Source organism: Arachis ipaensis, chromosome B1, assembly GCF_059453495.1.
Source record: "Arachis ipaensis isolate K30076 ecotype BB chromosome B1, ASM5945349v1, whole genome shotgun sequence".
NCBI lineage: Eukaryota > Viridiplantae > Streptophyta > Magnoliopsida > Fabales > Fabaceae > Arachis > Arachis ipaensis.
Window position 1 is genome coordinate 141,008,699 of NC_142436.1, and position 25,460 is coordinate 141,034,158.

A 25,460-nucleotide genomic window follows, 5' to 3' on the forward strand; every position below is an offset into this window, starting at 1 on the left:
TCGAATTATATCAATTCGAATTACTAGCAACACGTGACACATAGGGAGTTCGAATCATATTGATTCGAATTACTCCTTTTTCGTTTCATGTGGTAATTTGAACTGAGTTGATTCGAATTACATATATATAGTGCGAATGATGATGATTCGAATTAGTGTGAACCAGACCGGTATATATATGAGGTGAACGTCAGTTGCTCTCAATAGAGGGATTCCAGATGGCTAGTGAGGACAGTTTTGTGTTGTTGGTTCACCACAGAGGATCGATTAAGAGAAAAACTCGGTCCGGTGTGAAGTTCACCGATAAGGATCCTCTCTGTATCATCGTGAGGCCTACGACGAGCTATGATGACATTGTTAGGTCAGTACTGCTGAAACTTGGTCTGGAAGGTGTAAAAAGGGTTAAGAAGTTTTTCTATCGCATTCCAACCATGGTGCTCCAAGATACCGTGAAGTACGATTGTTTCACGATTGGCAGTGATGAGGACTTGCAGGTCATGTTTCATTGTCGCCGGTAGTTTCCCGAGATGAGGACACTAGAGCTGTTGGCAAAGTTGGTAGATGTGGTATCCAGCTCGGGGGGTTCGAACCGGAATACCAACACTTTAGTCACGGTGGCCGGTTCTAGCTCGAGACCTGTCGTTGCTTCTTCCTCTGTTCCTGCGTACGAGCCACACATCCATCCTATCGCATCCCCTTCGTTCGCTGTTGATTTCAACGGCAGTGTTGGCGACGAGGTTGGAACTGGGGATATCTTCCGACCTCGGTAGACTGTGCCACATCGGCTGGTGTTGGTGACGGATAGTTTGATGATCCAGAGGACGATGATGTTGAGCCAGATATGATTGCTGATGACAGTGGCGATGATATCAGAACGAGTGACCCGGGAGGGGCTGCAGGTGGTTCTAGCTCTGGCACACGGCAGTACCCTCCACATTTTTCAGCATTGGACCTGGATGCCATGAGGCAGGAGGCTCTTCCTGGCCAGCCTGCTGGATTTGGCGCTAGAGATGCGGAAGGGTCTGCTGGTCTGACAGAGTTCCAGGTTGGTCAGCAATTTCAGGATAAAGATGAGGCCCTATTGAGTGTGAAGACTTACAGCATCCGCCGAGGGGTACAGTACAAGGTAGTGGAGTCTGACTATCGCCGGTACATGGGCAAGTGTTCTGAGTTTGGTAATTGGTGCACATGGTTGATTCGGCTGAGTCTCCGGCAGTGCAAGGGGATTTGGAAAGTCAAACGGTACAATGGACCGCATACGTGTCTCGCAACCTCCATCTCCAGCGACCACAGGAATTTGGATTATCATGTGATAGCGACCTTCATTATGCCAATGGTTAGGGCGGATGCATCTGTTAACATCAAGGTGCTCCTAAATGCCACGGCCGCACACTTTGGGTTCAGGCCGACGTACAGGAGGGTCTGGCTGGCCAAGCAGAAGGCTGTTGCCATCATCTATGGTGACTGGGATGAGTCATACAACGAGCTCCCGAAGTGGGTGTTAGGAGTCCAGCTGACCATGCCTGGAACTGTTACAGTCCTTAGGACTAACCCTGTTCGAGTTGGGGGACAGCTGGATGAGTCTCAAGCTTATTTTCACAGGCTGTTCTGGACGTTCCCACCTTGTGTAGAGGCATTCCGTCATTGCAAGCTGTTGGTGAGTATCGACGGCACCCATCTATATGGCAAGTAAGGGGGAACGTTACTTGTCGCGATTGCACAGGACGGGAACTCCAACATACCCCCTGTTGCATTCGCACTAGTCGAGGGTGAGAATGCTGAGTCGTGGTCCTTCTTTCTCTCCCACCTGCTTCAGCACGTGACACCGCAGCCGGGTCTGCTGGTTATCTCTAACAGGCATAACGGCATCAAGGCCGCGCTTGAGGCTCCCAACGGGGGGTGGCAACCTCCAGCTTCATACTGGGCATTCTGCATTCGACACGTAGCAGCAAACTTCGCCCTCACCTTCAAGGGCAAAGACGCTCGGAGGCTTCTTGTGAACGCCGCATATGCGAAGACCGAGGTCGAGTTCGATTACTGGTTTGACATTCTGCGCTCTGAAAATCCGGCGATGTGTGACTGGGCGAACCGAATTGAGTATTCATTGTGGACACAGTATTGTGATGAGGGGCGCAGATTCGGGCACATGACGACCAATATCCCCGAGTGTGTGAACTCAATCCTCAAGGGAGTCAGGAACCTCCCTGTGTGCTTGCTAGTGAAGGCCACATACGGAAGGCTGGCCGAACTATTTGTCCGCAAGGGGAGAGAGGCCGAGGCCCAGCTAGGCACCAGACAACAATTTAGTCAATACCTGGTGAAGTGTATCGAGGCCAATTTGAAGACGGCGAGGTGCTTCACCGTTACTGTATACGACAGGGATAACTCGGAGTACACCGTGACAGAGACAACTCCGACTGGTTCGTTCTCACTGGGTAGCTACAGGGTCTCACTTAGTTCTCAGACATGTGACTGTGGATACTTTCAGGCACTTCATTTCCCGTGTCCGCACGCGTTGGCATGCTGTGCCTACTCACGGGTTACTTGGCAGCCATACGTGCACCAGGTGTATCGTCTTAGTTCGGTCTTCAGTGTCTATCGGATGGGATTCACACCTCCCATTCCAGAGGGTTTCTGGCCACCATATGACGGGCCGACCGTGATACCGGACCCTAACAAGAGGCGTGCAAGGGAGGGTCGTCTCAGGTCCACTCAGATACGAACCAATATGGATGAGGCAGATCCGAACTGGCCTAAGAGATGTGGCCTGTGTCGGCAACCCGGACACACTCGTCGGAGTTGCCCACAGGCTGGAGGGTCCAGCCATACAGGGAGAAATGAATAGGAATATGTGGTGTTGTGTTCTTAGTTGTATTGGTTTGTTCTTCTGTACTTTTTTTTTAGACAACGATGTCGTAGGTTTGCTCAGTACTCGGTGTTCAGTTATGAAAAATTGTTACCATAAAAGGAAAGTATTTTACATGTCTTACTAGTCGATGAAATAAGTTAATTAAGCAAAGTACACATGTTTTCATTGTGACTGATCCAAAATAATGCAAAACGAAACGCACTCATACATGAACTGATAAACTAAGGGTGGCAACGAAACAACACTGATAATGGAATACATAAACGAAAATATATAACATACAACACTGATAATGAAATAACATAAAACAAGATACACATATCATCTGAATAGGTGCGACCCCGTGAAGCAACGACGTGGAACCCGTGTCCTATGACTTCTCCGGATAAGCGGCTCCTCATCCTCGATCTCATCTTCCTCGTCCTCTGAGGGTGGCTGTGCAGGCGTCCTGGGCTGGACATGTACGGGTCGGGATGAAGACGGACCGACAATTGAATGTGGCCCAGCAGTATGTGCAGATGGTGGGGTCCCACCCAAAGCGAAAGTCTGAACAGGAGCCACGGATGGGGGCTCATTTAGATCAACATCTAGCGGTGCCTGTGTCCCCGACGTCTGACCCCGTCGACGGGCAACCTCATCCTCCTGCATGATGATGCTGATCTCATCAAGGAAATGTGATCCACCGAAATCCGCATCAATCCCATCACCGGCAAGAAAGTCTGAAAACATGGATCCAGGACTCACCCATGGCGTACTCTTCTGCAGTGTCTGGTCGTCAACGGGAACACCAACGAAGTAATCTCCGAGCGGCCCTGATCCAAGTCCAGCTTCACCATGGCTGGAAGGATCTCCCATACCAGACCCATACCACTCGCCACCATGCCCGCCATGATCAGGCCTAACACCTCCCACTGCAGCTCGTTCTCCAGCGGTATCCTCACCACGATCGGCGTGATCTTGCCTAGCAGCAGCTCCTCTCCTCTTGCCGCCACGCCCTCGTCGTCGACCAAGTCCCCTACATGTATCGTCTCCCTCCTCCATAGCCTGGTCCAGCCACCTCCACTCACGCTGGCTCCGTCGTGTCCCGACTCGAGCTCTCCTCTCAACTCGACGCCTATCAGGAACGTCGTCAACTCGGTCCATATCAGGTACTCGTCCGGCACCCCTCTGCGTCACCTCAAGCGGAATAGGAATGGCTCTCGGGTCCCCCAAGTACATCTCAGGTGACAAGAACCTCTTTCCGTGCTGATGCCACCAGTCCAGGAAGTCATGGGAGGGTCCCGGGTCATCAACAACGTCGAACCGTAGAACGTGATCTGCACGTGTCTCCCAATGAAGATGCCAGTGCTGCAAGTGGGACGGGAACCAACGATCACCGCCTCTACCGTCCTTCGACATCAAGAAGTCGATGTTCAAGGCGGGCTGTGGGTGGGCCTGTACGCCTCCGAACTGCAGTAACACCCTATCAACCTGATGCCACTCAACTACCGCAAAATATATAAGTGACGTCACACACCGCCATAACATCGTATGACGAGGCTCCAACACCTCTGGATGGACCACCTGAAGGACGTCAGGTGTGCTATAGGGCATCCATATGAACTGAAAAAATCAGCTCAAATTCGTTAGACCAAATCGTTAGACCATATATATTGAAAAAAGCACTAACTACACATAGAGGGTTATCGTACTCACATCCCTAGCCTGTAACATGTCGATCCTCAGTTGAGTCATTTGCACCCGAGGTCCCTTCTCGCTAACGCCAGGATTGTAACCTGACCACCTGCACACGATGTCAATATGGTAGCACATTCATGAACGATTTGAAACCGTATAAAATTAAAGGCGAAACTGGAAATAAATAAAATAAAGATGCAAAGTAGACTGCGATCGTGATACCTCGAGGCCAGTGGCCAGCTAAACGCATCATACCCAGCAGGCCTAAATCTCGGAAACCGCCAAAAGATCCAGAACTGAAGTAACTGTAACGGCCCAGCTAACTTCACGACATGTCTGTTGGCCACTCGGCACATGCACCGGTACAACCATGCTAGTGTCGCCGACCCCCAGCTGTAGCCGCCCATCTCCTCAAGCCTAGCCACGAACGGTAGCCATCTGATGTGAATATGATTGCCGGACTTGTCGGCAAACAGTTGGGTGCTCAACAACATCATGATATAGGCACGATTAAAGCGCCTCACTGTCTCCTCATCCCCCCCCTCGGGACACTCGCCAAATGTCTCCTGGAACCAGGTGCAGTTCACTGCGAACTTTTGAATCTGGTTCGCCGGAGGTAACACACCGAGCAACTCCTGGAACCACTGCTAAGCTGGCCGGCCACCCTGTATGTATAGGTGGAAGTCTGTCAGGCAACAACTAACGTAATGTCCGTCCACAGGCAACCCCAACTGGTACGCGACATCCTGAAGTGTGATCGTGCACTCTCCGAACGGCATGTGGAACGTGTGCGTCTCTGGACGCCACCGCTCGACGAATGCACTCACAAGGGGCTCGTCTAATCGGAACCATCTGTTGTTCAGTCTCGCAAAATGGTATAATCTGACCATCTGCAAGTACGAAACGTACCTCTCATCAAGTCGCATCCCCTGCTGCCACCGCATGCTCGATATGCAATGTCGTGGCTGCGCATTACATGGACCCCATAATTAGAACGAATTACAAAACTACTCACATATAAAATTTACGACAGAAAGAACCAACAGATAACACATGAAATAGAACATATGGTAAACCACTAGCAAAAATGCATACTGAAACGGCAAACATAGACCGCTTCTAAAACTTCCACGCAAAAGCAAAATGTAGTAAACCACTAGCAAAACCGCATCATAAAACCACATCCAAAAAACCACTAGCATAAAGCACATGCATATCCACTAGACAAAACCACATGCAAAACCACTAAGTTAACCACCTCCGATACCACCACCCTAAACCGCTTAAATAAACCGCTAAAATAAACCATCGACAAAACTGCTTTCATAAACCACTAACACTAACATAAACCACTATCAAAACCCACTAACATAAACATAAACCACTATCATAAACCACTATCAAAAACCACAATCATAAACCACTATCAAAAACGCTATCATAAACCACTATCATAAACCACTATCATAAACCACTAACATAAGCCACTATCATAACCCACTATCATAAAGCATTATCAAAAACCACTATCAAAAACCACTAACATCGTCGTTGATCACCCCGGCGATATGAGCAACTCCATCCAAACGATACAGCCTCCCCGGATCGTCCCCCATCGCCTGAATATGCCGCTCGAGTCTTTGTCGGCCCGATTCTTGGTCGTTTTCTCTGGAATTTGGTGGGGTATGAGAATACAAAATTGATTCGAATGACCTTGGTTCGAACTCCTTATATAGGCGAAACTCTTGTAATTCGAATCAACTTATTTCGAATTACCACATGAAATGAAAAAGGAGTAATTCGAATCAATATGATTCGAACTCCCTATGTGTCACGTGTTGCTAGTAATTCGAATTGATATAATTCAAACTATGCTATTGTAATTTGATGGAACTTGATTCGAATTACTTACAAGCAATGCCATGAATGATTCGACATAGGTCGATTCGAATTACGTTGAAGTGTAGTTCGAATTTTATTGATTCGAATTACATAATATTTCGCTTTGGTTGATACCTGAACGAGAATCTCATTTGGCTAATTTGGGTAAATATCATCTCCCCTTGGCTTATAACCGTTTTTTACCCTAAAAAAAAATAGTTTTGCACATAAAAATCTATTTTTATTTAGTAAACTAATTTTTTTTATTTTTCTTTTTAAAAAATTGATTTTTTATTTAAATTATATAAAATCAATTATAACTTATAAATTATTTTTAATATTTTAAAAAATTAATTTTACTTTTGATAATATTTATCTCTTAAAAGTCTCAAGATTAATTATTTTTATTATTATTTTTATTACAAATTAAATAAACAAAACAAAGTCTTAAATTTCTAATAAAATAAAAATATTAAAATTTATTAATGTAAACAGGGTTATACAATAATGACATTAAATTTGTAAAATTAATTTAAAAATAAAATAATAACTTTTTATTAATAATTGATATTACTAGTAGTTATATTATAATTTTTATTACTCTAAAAATAAAATAATGCATGAAACTATATAAGAAGCTAAATATAATTTAGTATTAATTCTGTAATGATATTTAATTTGTAACGTTGATTTAAAGATATGTCACTTGTTGATTTAAAGATTTGCTATTTGTTATATCAAATAAGATAGGATAAAAAGTTTGAAAAAATAGTAAAGATGAACATAAAACTCACATACATAAATTGAAAGTATATCAATTTAATCAAATAAGCTAATTTTATTTTTTTAAAAGTAGAATTACTAATACTTTTACAAAAACTTTGGGGCCATGGCCCCTTGTCCACACAAAGCTCCTGGTTGAATCTATTTACTGAAAATGAATAGGAAATAAGGTGTTGAACTAGTTATATTTAAGGGCAAAATACTATAATAAGCCAACATGAATCCAAATTTACCTATATGAGCCAAAATGAAAATCGATACAGCAATGAGCCAGATCATATTTTTATGTAATTCGAACCAGGCTAGTTCGAACTTCATCTTCAAATAAATCGAACCATAGCAGTTCGAACTTTAAAGAAAAAATTGAAAGTAAATCAAACCAGACTAGTTCGAACTAGGTATGCAAGTAATTCGAACCACTCCAGTTCGAATTATGGGTAAATGAGGTCTTCATGTAATTCGAACCACCCTGGTTCGAATTACGCTTAAGCTAGGTTGTTAGTAATTCGAACCACCCTGGTTCGAATTACTAGTGATTGGGCTATATAAGAAGTTCGAATCAGTCTCATTCGAACCATTCTCATCTTCCCCTGCCCCACCAAATCTCAGAGAAAACGACCCAGATTCTCTCCGAGAAAGACCTGAACGGAATACTCTGCTCATGGGGGACGATCCGGCACGGTTATATCGCTTGGACGGAGTCGCCCATATAGCTGGGGTCATCAACGAAGAGGTTAGTACGGAAATAACTTTATTTTACCGGTACATGTGAGTTAGTGGTTTGGCATGCGGGTTAGATGTTGGTTTAGTTGGTGGTTTATTTTAGCGGTTTATGTTAGTGATTTCTGTTAATGGTTTATGTTAGTGGTTTTTGTTAGTGGTTTATCTTAGTGGTTTATGTTAGTGGTTTATCTTAGTGGTTTATGTATGTAGTTTATGTAAGCGGTTTACGTTAACGGTTTACGTTAGTGGTTTATGTTAGTGGTTTATGTAAGCGGTTTAGTTGTGGTTTTATAATGTTAGATCTTTGATGTCAGTAGGCTATGGTGGTTTCTAATTTAAGTTTCTTATGCAAATGGTTCTCGTTATTGGATTTTTAAGCGGCTATGCATAGTAAGATTTTTTGGTTTAAGGATTATCGTGTTGATTATGTTTGTCACCGGTAATTAAGTTGGTTCTAATAATGCGGTTCATTTCTTCCGCAGCCTCAGCGATGCATCAGGAGCATGCGGCGGCAGCAGGGCATGGTCCTGGATGACAGATACGTTCCGTACCTGCAGATGGCTGGTCTTTACCATCTTACAAGGCTGAATGATAGATGGTTCCGGTTGGACGAGGCCCTTGTCAGTGCGTTTGTTGAGCGATGGCGTCCGGAGACGCACACGTTTCATATGCCATTCGGAGAGTGCACTATCACACTGCAGGACGTGGCATACCAGCTGGGTTTGCCAGTGGACGGGCGTTACGTCAGCGGCTGCCTATCAGAGTTCCATGTATACATCAATGGTGGCCGTCCAGCCTGGGTTTGGTTCGAGGAGTTGCTTGGAGTGGTACCTCCTCCTAGCCAGGTTCAGAAGTACGCGGTCAACTGCAGCTGGTTTCAGGAGACGTTTGGTGAGTGCCCGGAGGGAGCTACTGAGGATACTGTGCGTCATTATGCCCGTGCGTACATCATGATGTTGTTGGGCACGCAGCTTTTTGCGGACAAGTCGGGCAACCGCGTTCACATCAGATGGCTTCCGTTTGTAGCTAGGCTGGAGGAGATGGGGACCTACAGCTGGGGTTCTGCAGCACTGGCATGGTTGTACCGGTGCATGTGCCGTGTGGCGAACAGAAATGTTATCAAGCTAGCGGGCCCACTTCAGCTACTTCAGTCATGGATTTTCTGGCGATTTCCTCGGTTTAGGCCTGCAGGATTTGAGACGTTCAGCTGGCCATTGGCCTCGAGATACTTTACTAATCTTTGTCTATTTCAATTTACTACACATAACCGCGTGTTCATTCATAATGTATTGGATACCCTAAGCACACATATAAGTAGCGGTAACACATGTGCATGTTGCAGGTGATCAGGTTACATCCCTTCCAGTAGCGAGAAGGGTCCTAGAGTTCAGACGTGGAGGCTCTGATAGACCGGTTGCAGGATAGAGAGGTCAGTATGTTACTTAATAAGTTTTTTTATTTAACCACGATTTACGAGTTGGGATCACGAGTTGCCCTGACATTGTATCGTTCTGGGTGCAGTTTATCTGGATGCCGTACAGTAGCCCTGACGTACTTCAGGTCGTGCATCTCGAGGTTTTGGAGCCTCGGCATATGGTGCTGTGGCGGTCTGTTACATCGCTTATCTACTTTGCCGTCATAGAGTGGCATCAGGTAGACAGGGTTCTTCCGCAGTTTGGAGGGGTGCAGCCCCGTCCACAGGCCGCCCTGAACATCGACTTTCTGATGTCGAAGGACGGCAGAGGCGGCGATCGATGGTTCCCGTCCCATTTGCAGAAGTGGCGTCAGTATTGGGACGACTGTACGGAGAGCGTGATGAGATTCGATGTTGTTGCTGACCCTGGTCCGTCGCATCAGTTCTTGGATTGGTGGAGTCAGCACGGGAAGAGGTTTTTGTCTCCGGATCCGCAGTTGAGCGATCCGAGAGCTGTTGCTATTCCTGTTGAGGCCTCACAGCGGGGAGCTGGGCGAGTACCTGAGATGGATCGGCCTGACGACGTGCCGGACAGGAGGCGGGTTGATAGGAGAGCTCGCGTGGGCACACGTCGTAGCCAGCGTGACTGGGGGTGGCTTGAGCGTGCTATGGAGGCTGGCAACGAGGCCGGCCTCGCTAGGGGTCGACGACGACATCATCCTGGCAGAGGTAGAGGGCGTGCTGCGGTTCATGCCGCTGCACCTGACCCTGAGGACGATGACGATGATCAGCATGGGCCTGAGGGCGGGGATGGTGCAGGGGCGGCTTCAGTTGCTGGTGGTAGTACCCAGGATGGGGTTCACGGAGGTGAGTGGTATGGCTCCGGGATGGGTGACGGGGCTGAGCCTAGTGACGCTGGACTTGGGTCCGGTCCTTTTGGACATTACTTTGTTGGAGTACCCACCGACAACCAGCCTCAGCAGGACGGTACTCCATGGGTTATTCCCGGATCACAGTGGCAGGACTTCCTTGGGGCAGATACGCTTGATGCGGACTTCGGCAGTCCACGGTTTCTAGCGGAGATTTCGGCTATCATGCAGGAGGACGAGCCGGGCAGGAGGCGTCCTCAGACCCCTGGAACGCAGGCACCCTTAGATGTTGATCTGAACGAGCCTGCTACGACACCTGTTGGTGACCAGTTTGCTTTGGGAGGTACCCCACATTCCGCTTACACCGCTGCATCACAGTCTGTCGCCGGGGGCCGTCTGCCGCACCACTCCATTTTACGCCACCCGCACAGCCTGCCCCGCATGAGGACGCAGATGAGATAGAGGATGAGGAGCCGTTTATCCGCAGAGGTCAGAGGCCACGGGTTCCCCGTCGTTGTGGGACAGGCTCCCACTTGTTTAGATGATTTACATTTCATGTATTTTGGACGTTAGGGTTCACTCATGTACCAGACCGATGTGGACTACTGTTGTCACTTTAGAGCTATTTTTCCTTGTTGTGTCCTCATCTTATTGTACTTAAAAATATGGTATTTACCTAGTGGATTAGTGACTATGTATTATCATTGAATCATATAACACTTTAGTTATCAACTTTTGCAGTCATGGGATTTCTAATTATATTCAAATTCAGATGCAACTTTTTCATTACTAGAAGGTAAAAAGATAAACAAATTACATAAGTCATCTTACATAACAAGTAACAGGAAAAATAAAATCAATAAACACTAACAATAACAAGATCGCTACTACTGGCCCCCCGTGTGAGACGGTCCTCCAAGCTGTGGGCAACTCCTGCGGGTGTGTCCGGGTTGGCGACAAAGGCCACACCTCTTTGGCCGATTCGGATCTGCCTCGTCCATATTCGTCCGTATCCTGGTGGATCTCGGACGACCCTCTCTCGCACGCCTCTTGGCAGGATCCGGGATCACGGTTGGCCCGTCGTAAGGTGGCCAGAATCCCTCCGGTATCGGCGGTGTGAATCCCATCTGGTACACACGGAACACTGAACTAATCTGATACACGCTGTGAACATAAGAGGACCAGGTAACCCGTGAGTAGGCACAGCATGCAAGTGCGTGCTGGCACGGGAAATGAAGTGCCTGGAAGTACCCGCAGTCATAGGTCCGGGACGCAAGCGATACTCTGTAGGTACCCAATGAGAAAGAGCCCGTCGGAGTGGTCTCGGCTACGGTGAACTCGGAGTTATCCCGGTCATACAAAGTCACCGTGAAGCACCGCGAATTCTTCAAGTTGGCCTCTATACACTTCACCAAGTACTGACTGAATTGCTGTCCGGTTCCCATCTGGGCCTCAGCCTCTCTACCCTTGCGAACAAAGAGTTCTGCAAGCCTTCCATATGTTGCCTTCACCAAAGAGCATACAGGGAGGTTTCTGACACCCTTTAGGATTGAGTTCACACACTCCGAGATATTCGTCATCATGTGACCGAATCTCCGTCCCTCGTCACGATGCTGAGTCCATAAGGAATAATCAATCCGGTTCGCCCACTCACACATTGCCGGGTCTTCAGACCGAAGAATATCAAACCAGTAATCAAACTCAACCTCGGTCTTCGCATATGCGGCATTCACTAGAAGCCTACGTGCATCCTTGCCCTTGAAGGTAAGGGCAAAATTAGCCGCTACGTGTCGAATGCAGAATGCACGGTATGCAGATGGAGGTAATCAACCTCCGTCCGGAGCCTCAAGCGCAGCCTTTATGCCGTTATGCCTGTCCGATATAACCAGAAGACCGGGCTGCGGTGTCACGTGCTGTCTAAGGTGGGAGAGAAAGAATGACCAAGACTCTGCATTCTCACCTTCTACTAGTGCGAATGCAATGGGTAGAATGTTGGAGTTCCCGTCCTGTGCAATCGCGATGAGCAAAGTACCCCCATACTTCCCATAAAGATGGGTCCCATCAATGCTAACTAAGGGCTTGCAATGGCAAAATGCCTGGATGAGCGGTGGAAACGTCCAGAAAAGTCTATGGAAAAAAGCTTGAGACTCGTCTACTTGTCCACTAACTCGAACGGGACTCGTCCGTAGGATTGCAACAGTACCCGGCATCGTCAACTGGACTCCCAAAACCCACCTGGGAAGCTCATTGTATGACTCATCCCAGTCACCGTATACGAGGGCAATTGCCTTCTGCTTCGCCATCCAGACCCTCCTGTAAGTCGGCCTAAACCCGAAGTGTGCTGCCGTGGCATTTAGAAGCACCTTGATGCTGACGGATGCATCAGCCCTAACCATTGGCATAACGAACGCGGAAATCACATGATAATCCAAGCTCCTGTGGTCACTCGAGATGGAGGTCGCAAGACAAGTGTGAGGTCCATTGTACCGCTTGACCTCCCAAATGCCCTTGCGCTTCCGCAGACTCAGTCGAATCAACCAGGTGCACCCATTCCCAAACTCAGAACACTTGCCCACATAACGGCGATGATCAGACTCCACAACCTTGTACTGTACCCCTCGCCGGATGCTGTAAGTCTTCACACTTAACAGGGCCTCGTCTTTATCCTGAAATTGCTGACCAACCTGGAACTCTGTCAAACCAGCAGTCCCTTCAGCATCTCTAGCTCCGAATCCAACAGAGTGCCCTGAAACACCCTCTTGCCTCATGGCATCTAGGTCCAAAGAGGAAAAATGTGGTGGATACTGCTGTGTGCCAGAACTAGAACCACTGACTACCAATGCAGGCTCAGTCGCTCCAACCTCGTCGCCGCTGTCATCCTCAATCATATCCGGCTCGACGTCGTTCTCCTCTACATCACCCAACACTCCGTCACCGACGCTAACCGGTGGAACTCCCTGTAAAGCGTTCGGCAGAATATCAACTGATCCTACCACGTCGCCTACTCCATCATTCAGATCAACAACAAAAGACAGGGAAGCGACTGGTTCGACCGCTGGCTCGTACACAGGGACGGACGAAGAAGCAATGGCAGGCCTGGAACTCGAACCGGCTGCCGCTGCTTCAGTGGTGGCATTCCGGTTCGAACCCCCTGAGCTGGATACCACATCAACCAACTTTGCCAACAACTCTGATGTCCTAACCTCGGGAAACTGCCTCCGACATAGAAACATGACTTGCAGGTCCACATCACTACCAATCGTGAAGCAATCATACTTCACCGTATCCTGCAAGACAGTGATTGGAATGCGATAGAAAAACTTCTTCACTCGCTTCGCACCTTCCAGACCAAGTTTCATCAGCACAGATCTAACAAGATCATCATAGCTCGTCGTTGGTTTCACGACAATACAGAGAGGATCCTTATCTGTGAACTTCACACCGGAGCGAGTTTTCCTCTTAATGGATCCTCTATGGTGAACCAAAACCACAAAACTCTCCTCACTAGCCATATTACACCCTCTATGAGGGCAACTCACGTTTAGAACCATATATATACTGCACTGTCTACCACTAAATCGAACTGGACTGGTTCGAATTCAGTTTGTGTAATTCGAACCAGCCTGGTTCGAATTACTTGATGCAGCTTCTCCCCATATAATTCGAACCAGCTTGGTTCGAACTATGTGCTACGTTTTCCTCCCAAGTAATTCGAACCACCCTGGTTCGATTTACTTGAATGAATTTCTCTCTTAATAATTCGAACCACCCTGGTTCGAATTACTCATGAATAGAGTTCGAACCACACTGGTTCGAATTATATAAATATAGGGTTTGGCTCATTGCAGAAACGAATTTCACTTTGGCTCATTTAGGTAATTTGCAACTTCTCTTGGTTTATTCTAGTTTTTTGCCCTATATTTAACATTACTAAAAAATATTGTTCCTCTAATATTTTTTTAAATAAAGTATATTTTTTATTTTTAAAATTTGTCAAAAATTTTAAAATATTCTTAAATTTTATTTTATTTTAATTGTTTCATAAGTTTTTAATTTGCATCTAATGTATTCTTAGCAACTAACTTTTCAAAAAGTTTAAGTTCAATCTAGCAATATTAATTGTATAGAAAATATATATATATATATATATAAGCATCATGTCATTCACGTGTACAAAAAAAATTGAATGCGATTGAAAAGGATGTGCAAGGCCAAGGGTGTCCATAACATTCAACGGATGAATTCTTGGCTAAAATTGTACGTACGAATTAGCAAATCATGGATTGCCAAGTGTCGTTGCATTAATTCAGTGAAATTATGAAGATAAAAATAACAACAGGGTCTTTCCATTGACCAGTATAGTATAGTTTCACTCTCACTCACTCTCACTGGTTAGCTTGTCCTGCACAGAAGCTGAATTGAATTGATATGGCTGATTTGTTGGAATGGCCGAAGCAAGATAAGCGCCGCTTACTTCATGTGGTTTACCGTGTTGGTGATCTTGATCGCACCATCAAGTAGGTTCTTTATTCTGATATGTAATGTAACTTGCTTAGTCACAGTGCAATGATGAATGAGATTTCTTCACCGTCTTTCAGGTTTTATACTGAATGCTTTGGAATGAAGCTTTTGAGGCAAAGGGATGTTCCAGAGGAGAAATACGCCAATGCTTTTCTCGGATTTGGCCCTGAAGAATCTCATTTTGTTGTGGAGTTAACATATAGTATGCTATTCTATCTTTTCCTTTTCTAGCTTGTGTTCTCTCATTCTATGTACCTTGTTTTAAAATCGTTTATTCTCAGATTATGGAGTGAGTTCATATGACATTGGAGATGGCTTTGGACATTTTGCTATTGCAACACAAGATGTAAGTTACCAGCCAAATCTTCAACTGATTTCTTCATTGTGATGTGAAGAGAATGAGTCACATTGCCACATTTGTGTTCAATTTTGTAGGTATACAAATTGGCTGAACACATCCGGTCCAAGGGTGGAAACATCACAAGGGAGCCTGGTCCGGTTCAGGGAGGAACCACGGTCATCGCCTTTGTTAAAGATCCTGACGGTTACACTTTTGGTCTCATCCAAAGACCTACCATCCATGACCCTTTTTGCCAAATAATGCTTCGTGTTGGTGACTTAGAGCGCTCAATTCAGTTTTATGAAAAGGTATTAGTCAAAATGCTGTATGTGATAATAATAATAATAATAACAATATGCATTCAGTATTAACCAAAATGCTTATTATTGGTGCAGGCTGTGGGTCTTAAGTTGTTGAGGAAGGTTGACAAGCCTGAGTACAAGGTGAGGGCGCTTCTTGTTCTTGGAATTGATATAGCAATGATGTGTGGAAACTGGAGATTCATATAGTTGTTTTTATGTGAAATTAATATTAAGATTCGTTACATGATTTGATATATTTGACTAAACTCTTATATAATAGTTGTCAACTATCAACTTCATACGAAGATAACATTCATCGTAGCTTCAAGTCTAAGCAACTTAAAGTCTCTAGTTGAGTGATGTATTGTGTAATGTCACTACAGTACACTGCAGCACTTCTTGGGTATGCAGAGGAGCACGAAACAACTGTGTTGGAGTTGACATACAACTATGGTGTCACTGAACACTCTAAGGGAAATGCTTATGCACAGATTGCTATTGGTACCGATGATGTATACAAGAGCGCGGAAGTTGTTAGCGCCATTGCACAAGAGCTTGGAGGCAAGATTACTCGGCCACCGGGTCCAATTCCCGGCATTAACACGAAAATTACTTCTTTCTTGGATCCTGATGGATGGAAAACTGTAAGTTCATGTTTTTTATTTGCCTTAGATTGAGTTCGGCTGTAATATGCTCTCTTCCTTAACATGTGATCAAAGAAGTGAGGTTCTTCTTTGCTGTCCACATTTTCTTGTTCTGTATTTGCTTCCATTATGATTCATTTTGAATGAAATTTTGTAGGTCTTGGTTGACAATGAAGATTTCCTGAAGGAACTGAACTGAAGATCGTGCTTTAGTCCAAATGAGAACTCCTTGTGCTTTTTGTATGAATAAGTTTTTAGTATTGATCAGTGAACATCGTGTGTATCAGTGTACTTGTCTTGTCTTCACTCTTTAGTATGCTTGCTATTTAGCTTGTTCTGTAATAATTGACCCAAAAAGAACATTGATATCAATATTTCCAAGCTATTTATGATTATAATCAAATGGTCCCAATCTGATATGAAAATCAAAATCCTTTGCTTCTGTTCAAGACTTGTAAAACATTGGTAATGAAAATTCCAAATAGCTCTCAATGGGATTCTCCATAGCATGATTTAGATCAACTCTCAATCAAGCTGGAAAGAGTTCCACTAACCTGATGCGTTTTTCTTTTTAAGTAAACTATTCAACTTTTGACACCAAGATGGTGTACGTTTAGTCAACGAGTATGGAATTTTAGGTTCAAATTTTATTGTCATCATATAAGCAATAAAATAAAATGTATATATAATTGCTGGTTCAAGGCTTAAATCTAACCAAAGAAGCAAAGGAAGAAGAAAATCTTGGGGGCGGCTTGGCCATTCATTTATTTGCCATCATGATGTTCGCTATTAATATCCTATAATATAAAATAATATAAAGGGATCCAAAAAAAAAAGTAAATGAAAAAGAGGGTTTGAGGAGTTAGGTGTTAAAGGTGACAAACTTTGATCTTTCAAGATGCCTTGTCCAATCTGCTCTTGAAAACTCGCTTTATGATACCCCAAAGCACCTCCTTGGGAGATGAAAAAAGAATTTTGCTAGTGGAAATGCTCTTAAATGATGGATACTTTCTCCCCATGTCTCTCTGATTCAAGATGAAACTAACTCTGCCAGTAGCCGCTTATGCCAAGATCAATGACACTCTGAAATGTACAGCATGCACAGTTGCTCCTATTTAAGCCACTTATGATTCTATAAAACTGTATCCATTGGATAACAACCAAGAACACGAAGAAATCTTGCAAATTCCTGGGGAAAAAAAAAGATGATGTTACTGACAACTTGAGTTTCCTTTTGAAAGTTATCTTTGAAGATAGATAAAGTCAACACAGAAAACATGTCAATATTCTACCTTTTGCCAAGGCATAGTGAGGACAGGTGGAAATACAAGTTTTGTAATCAAGCATGGATGCAGTGTAGCAGTAGGAATTTTAACAATGTATCATTCATGCAATTTGATGTGGAAAGAGAGTCGAAGTTAGCAGTGTAAATTTGTCAAACTGATATGCTACCTAACCAAAATGAAGGGCCAATAGATGGAGCTTTCCTAGCAACTAGCAAGTAGCAGCGTTGTAGTATTTGCTGTTGGATCGGGCAAGTCAAGAAATTAATAAACTATGACCAATTGCGGATGTGTGATAGTGATTCTTTGGTGGAAGGATATATATGATGGTGATTTTTCTACTACACATTGCTCCCTAAGGAAATATATACATCACTCTTTTTGGGAATTTGCAATTAAAAATGACAAAGATGTCTATTCATATATCTAAGAGTAATAGATAGTGATAATTTGTTAGCAAAAATAATTATCATAGGTATTTTACTTAACTACTGAAGTGTGACATTCATTTATTTATTATTTCTTTTCTTTCACTTGACATCTAATCAATATACTGTTTGAAAAATTTGCATTTCTTGTTAACTTATTCATTATCAATAATTGAATATATATATACCCCTATTGAGAATTGGAGAGAAAATTAATTTGGCAAGGAACACAACTTGAGTTGTTAAGATACCTGCAAATGTCCTAAGGCATATTGTGATCGAGGGTCTGCCATCGAAGCTTCAAAATCAATGTAGAAGAGGTAGTCAAAGTACCTGGGGTAAAAAAAGTAAAAATAAAAAAACTGTTATGCCTAGTTTTACAAGATATTTGTATTACCAGAATCATAATATTGTAACCACAAAATAAAACTAAATAACTAAACATCAATCTCTAAACATCTTCTTTTCAATTTTTTTAATCAATGACTAGGGAAATAGGCATTTCAGAATAAAGCTATACCATATTTGATAATTTAGTGATTTGGACTGACAAAGAGGTTTTTGCATATCATTCACATACTCCCACTATCTTCATAATGTTGGCAAGATATGTATGCACTACTGGTCAATTTGCATCTAAACTTAAAAGTTTACATACTGAATTATACTACATCAAACATCAGTTAGGAAACAAAATCCACTACTCACTTAGCACTCCCTTCATTTGAATCATCAACAACCCGAAGTGGACGCTGCTTTAGTGGGCGACTCTCTATCTGAATTTGGAACAGAGAAATAAGATCAATGGCTGTGTCTTAATTTCAGATTTTCAAAAATCAGTTAATATAGTTCACCTTTGACAAATTAATATTCCTCATAGAAAAAACTGCCAAGGCTTTGAAAAGTACACCAGGGCCTTCTTCGAGACTGAACACAATGCTAGTCTGAGACAAAACTCACGAATATATCAGCAAAATTTATAACTAAATAACTATAAAAAGATAAACTATTTTTACCTTGTAGGGCCTGTCAGTTCCTGGGATTATAGGATCCCTTGCAAGGATCAAGAAACGAGTAATATTTACATCATCATCCTATCAAGATGGCAAATGAATCAGCTCAACCTAAAACTCTTCATTTGATAGTAACAACAGACATTTTTTTTTCTCCTTTCTTGTGGTTACAACAAAATATGCTTTGCAATAAGAGATAAAAAGTAAGGAGTGACCATAAGAAATCATTTTAAAGTATCCCTTAATGAACACTGTAATAATTAAGCAATTTTGTGACCGAGTTATAGTTCCTTTTGTCAACACTTTAACTGCTATCACGAAGCAAACTGCTGCCTTATTAATTTTATTCTTGGAACACTATCAATTATCAGAAAAAATGGTTCAAGTCCTATACATCAATCAAAGGGAAATGATTATCTGTCATTTTTAAATATTAGTACAAAGTAATACTGATAAAACAGTAAATAAACATTGTCCAATCTCAGCTCAGATAGGAAAAGCTACTCCTAACCATAGTGAAAATAACCTTTGAATCAAATTCCATGCAATAAGAACCATGTGATTTAAGAAAGCAAAAAGCTGAGGCCTCATGTTTTCTGTGCTAAATATTTCACGAAGTCCTACCTGAATTCCTTCTGCAAGCACATCAAGGCCATATATCTTTGCAGCTCGGCAACTTGCAATAGCTCCAGTATCTCTTACACAATCCAAGGCCACTGTCTGTCCACAAGATCCTACTTGTTAGGACATGGTACTATAAATGATCATTGACCAAGGAAATTTTACAATATACCTTGGCTGCAGCTGCAGTATCAGGCGAACCAATTTTAACGACACCTAAATCATTAAGCATATTCTCACATTGTGCTAGAGCCTGCACATAAAATTATTTCTCTAAGATAAACTGTCTGGCTGCTTAAAGCATGACCATGCGTACTCCATTCTGTTCTCGGAATAGGTGACCTAGTGCATAAACTCCATTTGATCTTAAAGATAAAAAAGAACCTTATGTAATATAGCCAACCTGAGGATGACTCACAACAGCTTTGAGCTCCTCCTTTCTTACACCAGGCAATCCTAAGAGGCAGTGGCTAACTTGCAACTGCACCTCCCCAACAATATGCAGCCTATGACGAAGAAGTAGGTCATAATTACGGTGGATGCTTCCACCAACAGAATTTTCGATGGGTAGAACAGCTTTATCCACCAGCCACAATTCAACTGCCTACAGAGAAGAACACAAATATATCAATGCAGCTTTGCAGCGGTTAAAAGTTAATACATCAAATGTGGGGCTAGAGAGAGAAGACATAATAAAACAAGAAATAGAACCTTGAATGCAGCTTCAAATTCGTCACATGGCACAGTCTCACATTTTGGATATGCTTTCAATGCTGCGTCCTCACTATATGCTCCTGGAAGACCCTGTATCAAGCAATTAACAGGTTAACAAATTTAATGTTGACATGAACATTTTACTTGAAAATAAGCTATACAGAATTATACCTGATAAGCCACTCGCACCTTTGATCCATCTCTTGGAGAAGAAGAAACATCAATTGCTGTCAATGGCCCTGCAATAAAGAAAGTGATATAACTATGCTGAAAGTAAGAGTAAGACAGGAAAGAAGATTTTACTGATAGGATAAAAACAATAGTTGCATCCATTATACTATGAAGTTGTGTTTACCTGTACATGCATATGCATATAACGATGAGTGCATGGTTTAAAGTGTTTTTTAACAGATAGGATACAATGTTATAATTAAAAGCATCAAATTTATGCTTAATTACTCTACTGTAGAAAGCAAGATCAAAGTTATACTTAACTATTTATTATATATCATATTAAAAATATTTATTCTTCGTACCATTATGCTGAGTCAATATGTTAGATTGTCAGCATAAGTCCTCTATTACTCACCAAAATGACACTAGATGAAATGATCATGGTTAACCACCAAGAAACTTTGGAATTCTATGACACACTTAATTTATCCCTTTTGTACATAATGTTCAATCACAAATGTCAGACTTGCACCAAAACACCATGTGTTTGAAGGGAAGAGAGCATCAAAAACAGAAATGCAGCTGAGAGAGATGCCTTGGGGGGGATAAAGTAAACTGAAAAGTTCATAATATGGCATGTCATCTCTTGTCCAATTACCTCTCTACCTACCATACCTCTTAAGCTCTCTACAAATTTTAACAAAGAATAATTCAATAGCATATGAATATCATTCAACTGCGAGTAGCATAGTAGGAAATTACAATAAGCTCTTCAAGAAACACCAAATCCATTAACAGAAACAAGAGACATTACAACAATCATGTGCAACTGTGCATCCAACATAAATTGGGGGTCTCAAGTATATTGAAATAAAATATTGGAGCCTAATTTGTGATCATAATAAACATAAAATAGAAAACTTTGCTCAATGCTGGTATCATATGGTTAACAAGCAAGACAATTCTATGAGAAACAAAGTAATCTTTCAAGCCATTACCCCAAATTAAGACATAGCAGCCAATAATCACAATTTGATTACAGTTACAACTCAATGGTGGCAGAACAAAAGAATTATATTAAAAGACAAAAAGACAAACTTGATAAAGAGGGAGACAAAAAGTTAAAAACTTGAAACTCACTAGGAAGGAGGTTTACATCCTTGTGAAAGGCCTTAGAGTCATTGTAGTGAGAAGCATCAGCAGCAAGAGATGAGTCAACCAAGGGCACAGTTGGCTTTTCATCTTCAACAGGAGTTAGAGCTCTCTGAGCCACAAGACCCAAACTAGTACAACAACATTTCCAATTGCAGCACTTGTCAAGGTCATACCTTAAATTCAGGCCCCCAGTAAGGCCACAATTGGAATCATGAGAACCCAATTGAGGATAAGAAGAAGAAGAAGGACAGATGGAAGCAGAGGCCTTAAGAGCCATCAAAATGAAAGAAGAAAGCTTGGAGGGTCAGGAGACAGAGATAGAGAGAGGAAGAGGACCCATCAGAATCAGAATGGTGTGTTGAGGGGGTTGGTGAGTTTTGGTGATTCACAGCATCAAATACATTGTTGATGATGGTTGGCGCCTCTGGACCCCACACAAAACTATGACCTCAACCCGGCAATGTATGAAGAGATATCACAAGTTCTGTTCTGTGGATTGAAGAATGTGAATGTTAGTTAATTCAACAATGAAGAATGGTAGAGTCTGAGAAACACAGGAATTTACCAAGAGAAAGAAATTGAAACAGGTAGGTGAGCTAAACGGTGACCACCTACACACACATTTTCTAGTCAAGTCTTACGATTGTATTAACAGGAACGCATGTCTGCCATTTTTTTTTTACTAAAGATAAGAAGATTCGAACGCACAATTGAAAAACTATGTCATTTGAACTATAACTCATTAACACCTATGTCTGCCATTTATTGAGTCTTTGTGTTAACAAAAAATAAAGAATACTTAACTAGATTTTGCTACAATGTGTTTTAACTTTTAAGAATACTTTTTAATTAGACAATAATAAAATTTTTTTGACTTTTTTAATGTATTAAAAAAGTTAAACAAAAATTCTTAGAATAATATTTTTTTTTTATTTTAATTTTTCACGATATATTTTATCCTACCAAATAAAGATTAATATATCGTAGATTAAAATTTTATTTAAGTTTTTCTTCTTTTCATTATAATAATAATAACTGTCTTTAAATTTTCAATTCAATAATAATTGTATATAAGGTAGTATTTGGATCCAAGAGGGGAGTCAAATTACTGAAATTAGGTAGAGGCAAAATAACATGTTGCTTTAACTTAATTTTCTTCTTAGATACTATATATTATTTTAACTGTAACTATAGTATGCATAAATTAAGAAGAAAACAGAATAATGAATATATAACTGAAAAACTTAAAAATGTATATAAGATTAGACTGCCATCTAACAATAATAATATTTACTACATATAGTAGAGATTAAAAAAAGAGTTTGACATACAGATTTTATTCCTAGAATGCTCACATAATTCATAAAAAATATATTTTACTATTTGTAAAACTTGAACTTAATAATTTTCTTTTAGAATGTAGGAAATTTCTCATCATGACTAAATTCAAATTTATTTTTGGGCAAAAAATCATATTAAGCCACATGCAGAAAAGTTTAACTAAAATACGCCAAACAGAAATTTGTTTCAGCAATAAGTCAAGAGGCATTTTTATATAAATCGAACCACCAAGGTTCGAACTCTATTAGCAAGTAATTCGAACCATCTTGGTTCGAACTACTACTGAAAAAATGTGAATAATTCGAACCGGTTAGGTTCGAACCAGGAGACCATGTAATTCGAACCGGTTGAGTTCGAATTATGTGGAGATTTGGGTATTGTAATAAATCGAACCAGGTTGGTTCGAATTATGGGGAGACTGGTCGATTGTAGTAATTCGAACCAGCCTGGTTCGAATTACATGTATCATGGTTCGAACCAGGTTTGTTCGAACCAAAGAGAGGTTGATTGTAGTAATTCGAACCAGCCTGGTTCGAATTACATGTATCATGGTTCGAACCAAGTTAGTTCGAATTAGTAGGAGTCAGAGCTCTATATAAACGCTGTAAACGTGATTTGCTCTCATTAGAGGACGTAAGATGGCTAGTGAAGAGGAGAGTTTTGCTGTTTTAGTACACCACAGAGGATCCATCAAGAGGAAAACTCGGTCCGGAGTGAAGTTCACAGATAAGAATCCTCTCTATATTGTGGTGAATCGAACGACAAGCTATGATGACCTGGTTAGAGCTGTGCTGATGAAACTTGGCCTGGAAGGTGCGAAGCGGATTAAGAAGTTTTTCTATCGCATTCCAGTCACAATCCTGCACGATACGGTGAAGTATGATTGTCTCACGATTGGTAGTGATGAGGACCTCCAAGTCATGTTTCTTTGTCGGAGGCAGTTTCCGGAGGTCCGCACACCAGAGTTGCTGGCAAAGCTGGTTGATGTGGTATCCAGCTCAGGGGGTTCGAACCGGAATACCGCCAATGTAGCCACGGCAGCTGGCTCCAGTTCGATGGCTGCTGTGGCTTCTTCCTCCGTCCCAGTTTACGAGCCAGCGGCCCAACTTGTCGCCTCTCCGTCATTTGCTGTTGATTTGAATGACGGCGTCCGCGACGAGGTATGATCCTTTGATGTTCTGCCAAACGCTTTACACGGCGTTCCACCGGTTGGCGTCGGAGACGGAGAATTGGGTGATCCTGATGAGGACGACGTTGAGCCCGAAACGATTGAGGATGATAGCGGGGACGAGGTTGTAGCAGCTGGGCCTGCATTGGCTGGCGGTGGTTCTAGCTCTGGCACACAGCAGTATCCACCATATTTTTCTTCGCTGGACCTGGACGCCATGACGCATGAGGGTGCGCTAGGGCACCCTGTTGGATTCGGAGCTAGAGATGGGGAAGGGACTGCTGGTCTCACAGAGTTCCAGGTTGGTCAGCAATTCCAGGATAAAGATGAGGCCCTGTTAAGTGTGAAGACTTACAGCATCCGGCGAGGGGTACAGTACAAGGTGGTGGAGTCCGATCACCGCCGGTATGTGGGCAAGTGTTCCGAGTTCAGGAATGGGTGCACATGGTTGATTCGGCTCAGTCTCCGGAAGCGCAAGGGCATTTGGGAGGTCAAACGGTACAATGGCCCTCACACTTGCCTGGCCACATCCATATCAAGTGATCACAGAAGTTTGGATCATTCTGTGATTTCGGCGTTCATTATGCCAATGGTTAGGGCTGACGCATCGGTTAGCATCAAGGTGCTCCTGAACGCCACGGCAGCGCATTTTGGTTTTAGGCCGACTTACAGGAGGGTTTGGATGGCGAAGCAGAAGGCCGTCGGCCTCATCTACGGTGACTGGGATGAGTCATACAGCGAGATACCTAGGTGGGTATTGGGTGTCCAGCTGACGATGCCTGGTACTGTTGCGGTCCTCAGGACGAGCCCGGTTATAGTTGGAGGACAGGTGGACGAGTCTCAAGCTTATTTCCACAGACTTTTCTGGACTTTCCCTCCGTGCATCGAGGCATTCCGGCATTGCAAGCCGCTAGTCAGCATTGACGGCACACATCTATATGGTAAGTATGGGGGAACGTTGCTCATTGCGATTGCACAGGACGGGAACTCCAACATTCTACCTGTCGCATTCGCACTAGTAGAGGGTGAGAATGCGGAGTCGTGGACATTCTTTCTCTCTCACCTTCGGCAGCACGTGACCCCACAGCCCGGTCTGCTGGTTATATCGGATAGGCACAACGGCATCAAGTCTGCGCTTGAGGCCCCGGACGGAGGTTGGTTACCACCATCTGCATACCGTGCATTCTGCATACGACACGTAGCGGCTAATTTCGCCCTTACCTTCAAGGGCAAAGACGCTAGGAGGCTTCTCGTGAATGCAGCGTACGCGAAGACTGAGGTTGAGTTTGATTACTGGTTTGACATACTGCGGTCTGAAGACCCGGCGATGTGTGAGTGGGCGAACCGTATTGATTACTCCTTGTGGACGCAGCATCGCGATGAGGGGAGGAGATTCGGTCACATGACGACGAATATCTCCGAGTGTGTGAACTCAATCCTCAAGGGTGTACGAAATCTTCCTGTAGCATCCCTGGTGAAGGCAACATATGGTAGGCTGGCCGAACTCTTTGTTCGCAAGGGGCGAGAGGCTGAGGCCCAG

The 25,460-nt window shown here is 43.1% G+C and overlaps 3 protein-coding genes and 1 pseudogene across 3 annotated transcripts; 3 read left to right on the forward strand and 1 right to left on the reverse strand.

Annotated features, from left to right (window-relative positions):
• Window positions 1–431: 431 nt before the first annotated feature.
• On the forward strand, window positions 432–2,845 carry LOC107612815 (uncharacterized). Its single transcript, XM_088503135.1, has 4 exons — window positions 432–494; window positions 806–1,020; window positions 1,342–1,657; window positions 1,817–2,845. The coding sequence occupies exons 1-4, from the start codon at window positions 432–434 to the stop codon at window positions 2,843–2,845; spliced, it is 1,623 nt and encodes a 540-aa protein (XP_088359261.1).
• Window positions 2,846–9,913: 7,068 nt separating this feature from the next.
• LOC148578639 (uncharacterized) lies at window positions 9,914–10,778 on the forward strand (annotated as a pseudogene).
• Window positions 10,779–14,384: 3,606 nt separating this feature from the next.
• On the forward strand, window positions 14,385–16,454 carry LOC107636242 (lactoylglutathione lyase GLX1). The gene is made up of 7 exons (XM_016339768.3): window positions 14,385–14,733; window positions 14,815–14,939; window positions 15,019–15,083; window positions 15,173–15,385; window positions 15,473–15,520; window positions 15,763–16,023; window positions 16,181–16,454. The coding sequence occupies exons 1-7, from the start codon at window positions 14,645–14,647 to the stop codon at window positions 16,220–16,222; spliced, it is 843 nt and encodes a 280-aa protein (XP_016195254.1). The 5' UTR covers window positions 14,385–14,644; the 3' UTR covers window positions 16,223–16,454.
• Window positions 16,455–16,750: 296 nt separating this feature from the next.
• On the reverse strand, window positions 16,751–22,057 carry ADT1 (arogenate dehydratase 1). Its single transcript, XM_016339757.3, has 12 exons — window positions 21,977–22,057; window positions 21,397–21,900; window positions 20,254–20,321; window positions 20,080–20,172; window positions 19,772–19,972; window positions 19,541–19,621; window positions 19,372–19,467; window positions 18,751–18,828; window positions 18,589–18,678; window positions 18,443–18,510; window positions 17,986–18,067; window positions 16,751–17,212 (listed from the first exon to the last, which is right to left on the reverse strand). The coding sequence occupies exons 2-12, from the start codon at window positions 21,686–21,688 to the stop codon at window positions 17,156–17,158; spliced, it is 1,206 nt and encodes a 401-aa protein (XP_016195243.1). The 5' UTR covers window positions 21,689–21,900; window positions 21,977–22,057; the 3' UTR covers window positions 16,751–17,155.
• Window positions 22,058–25,460: the final 3,403 nt, after the last annotated feature.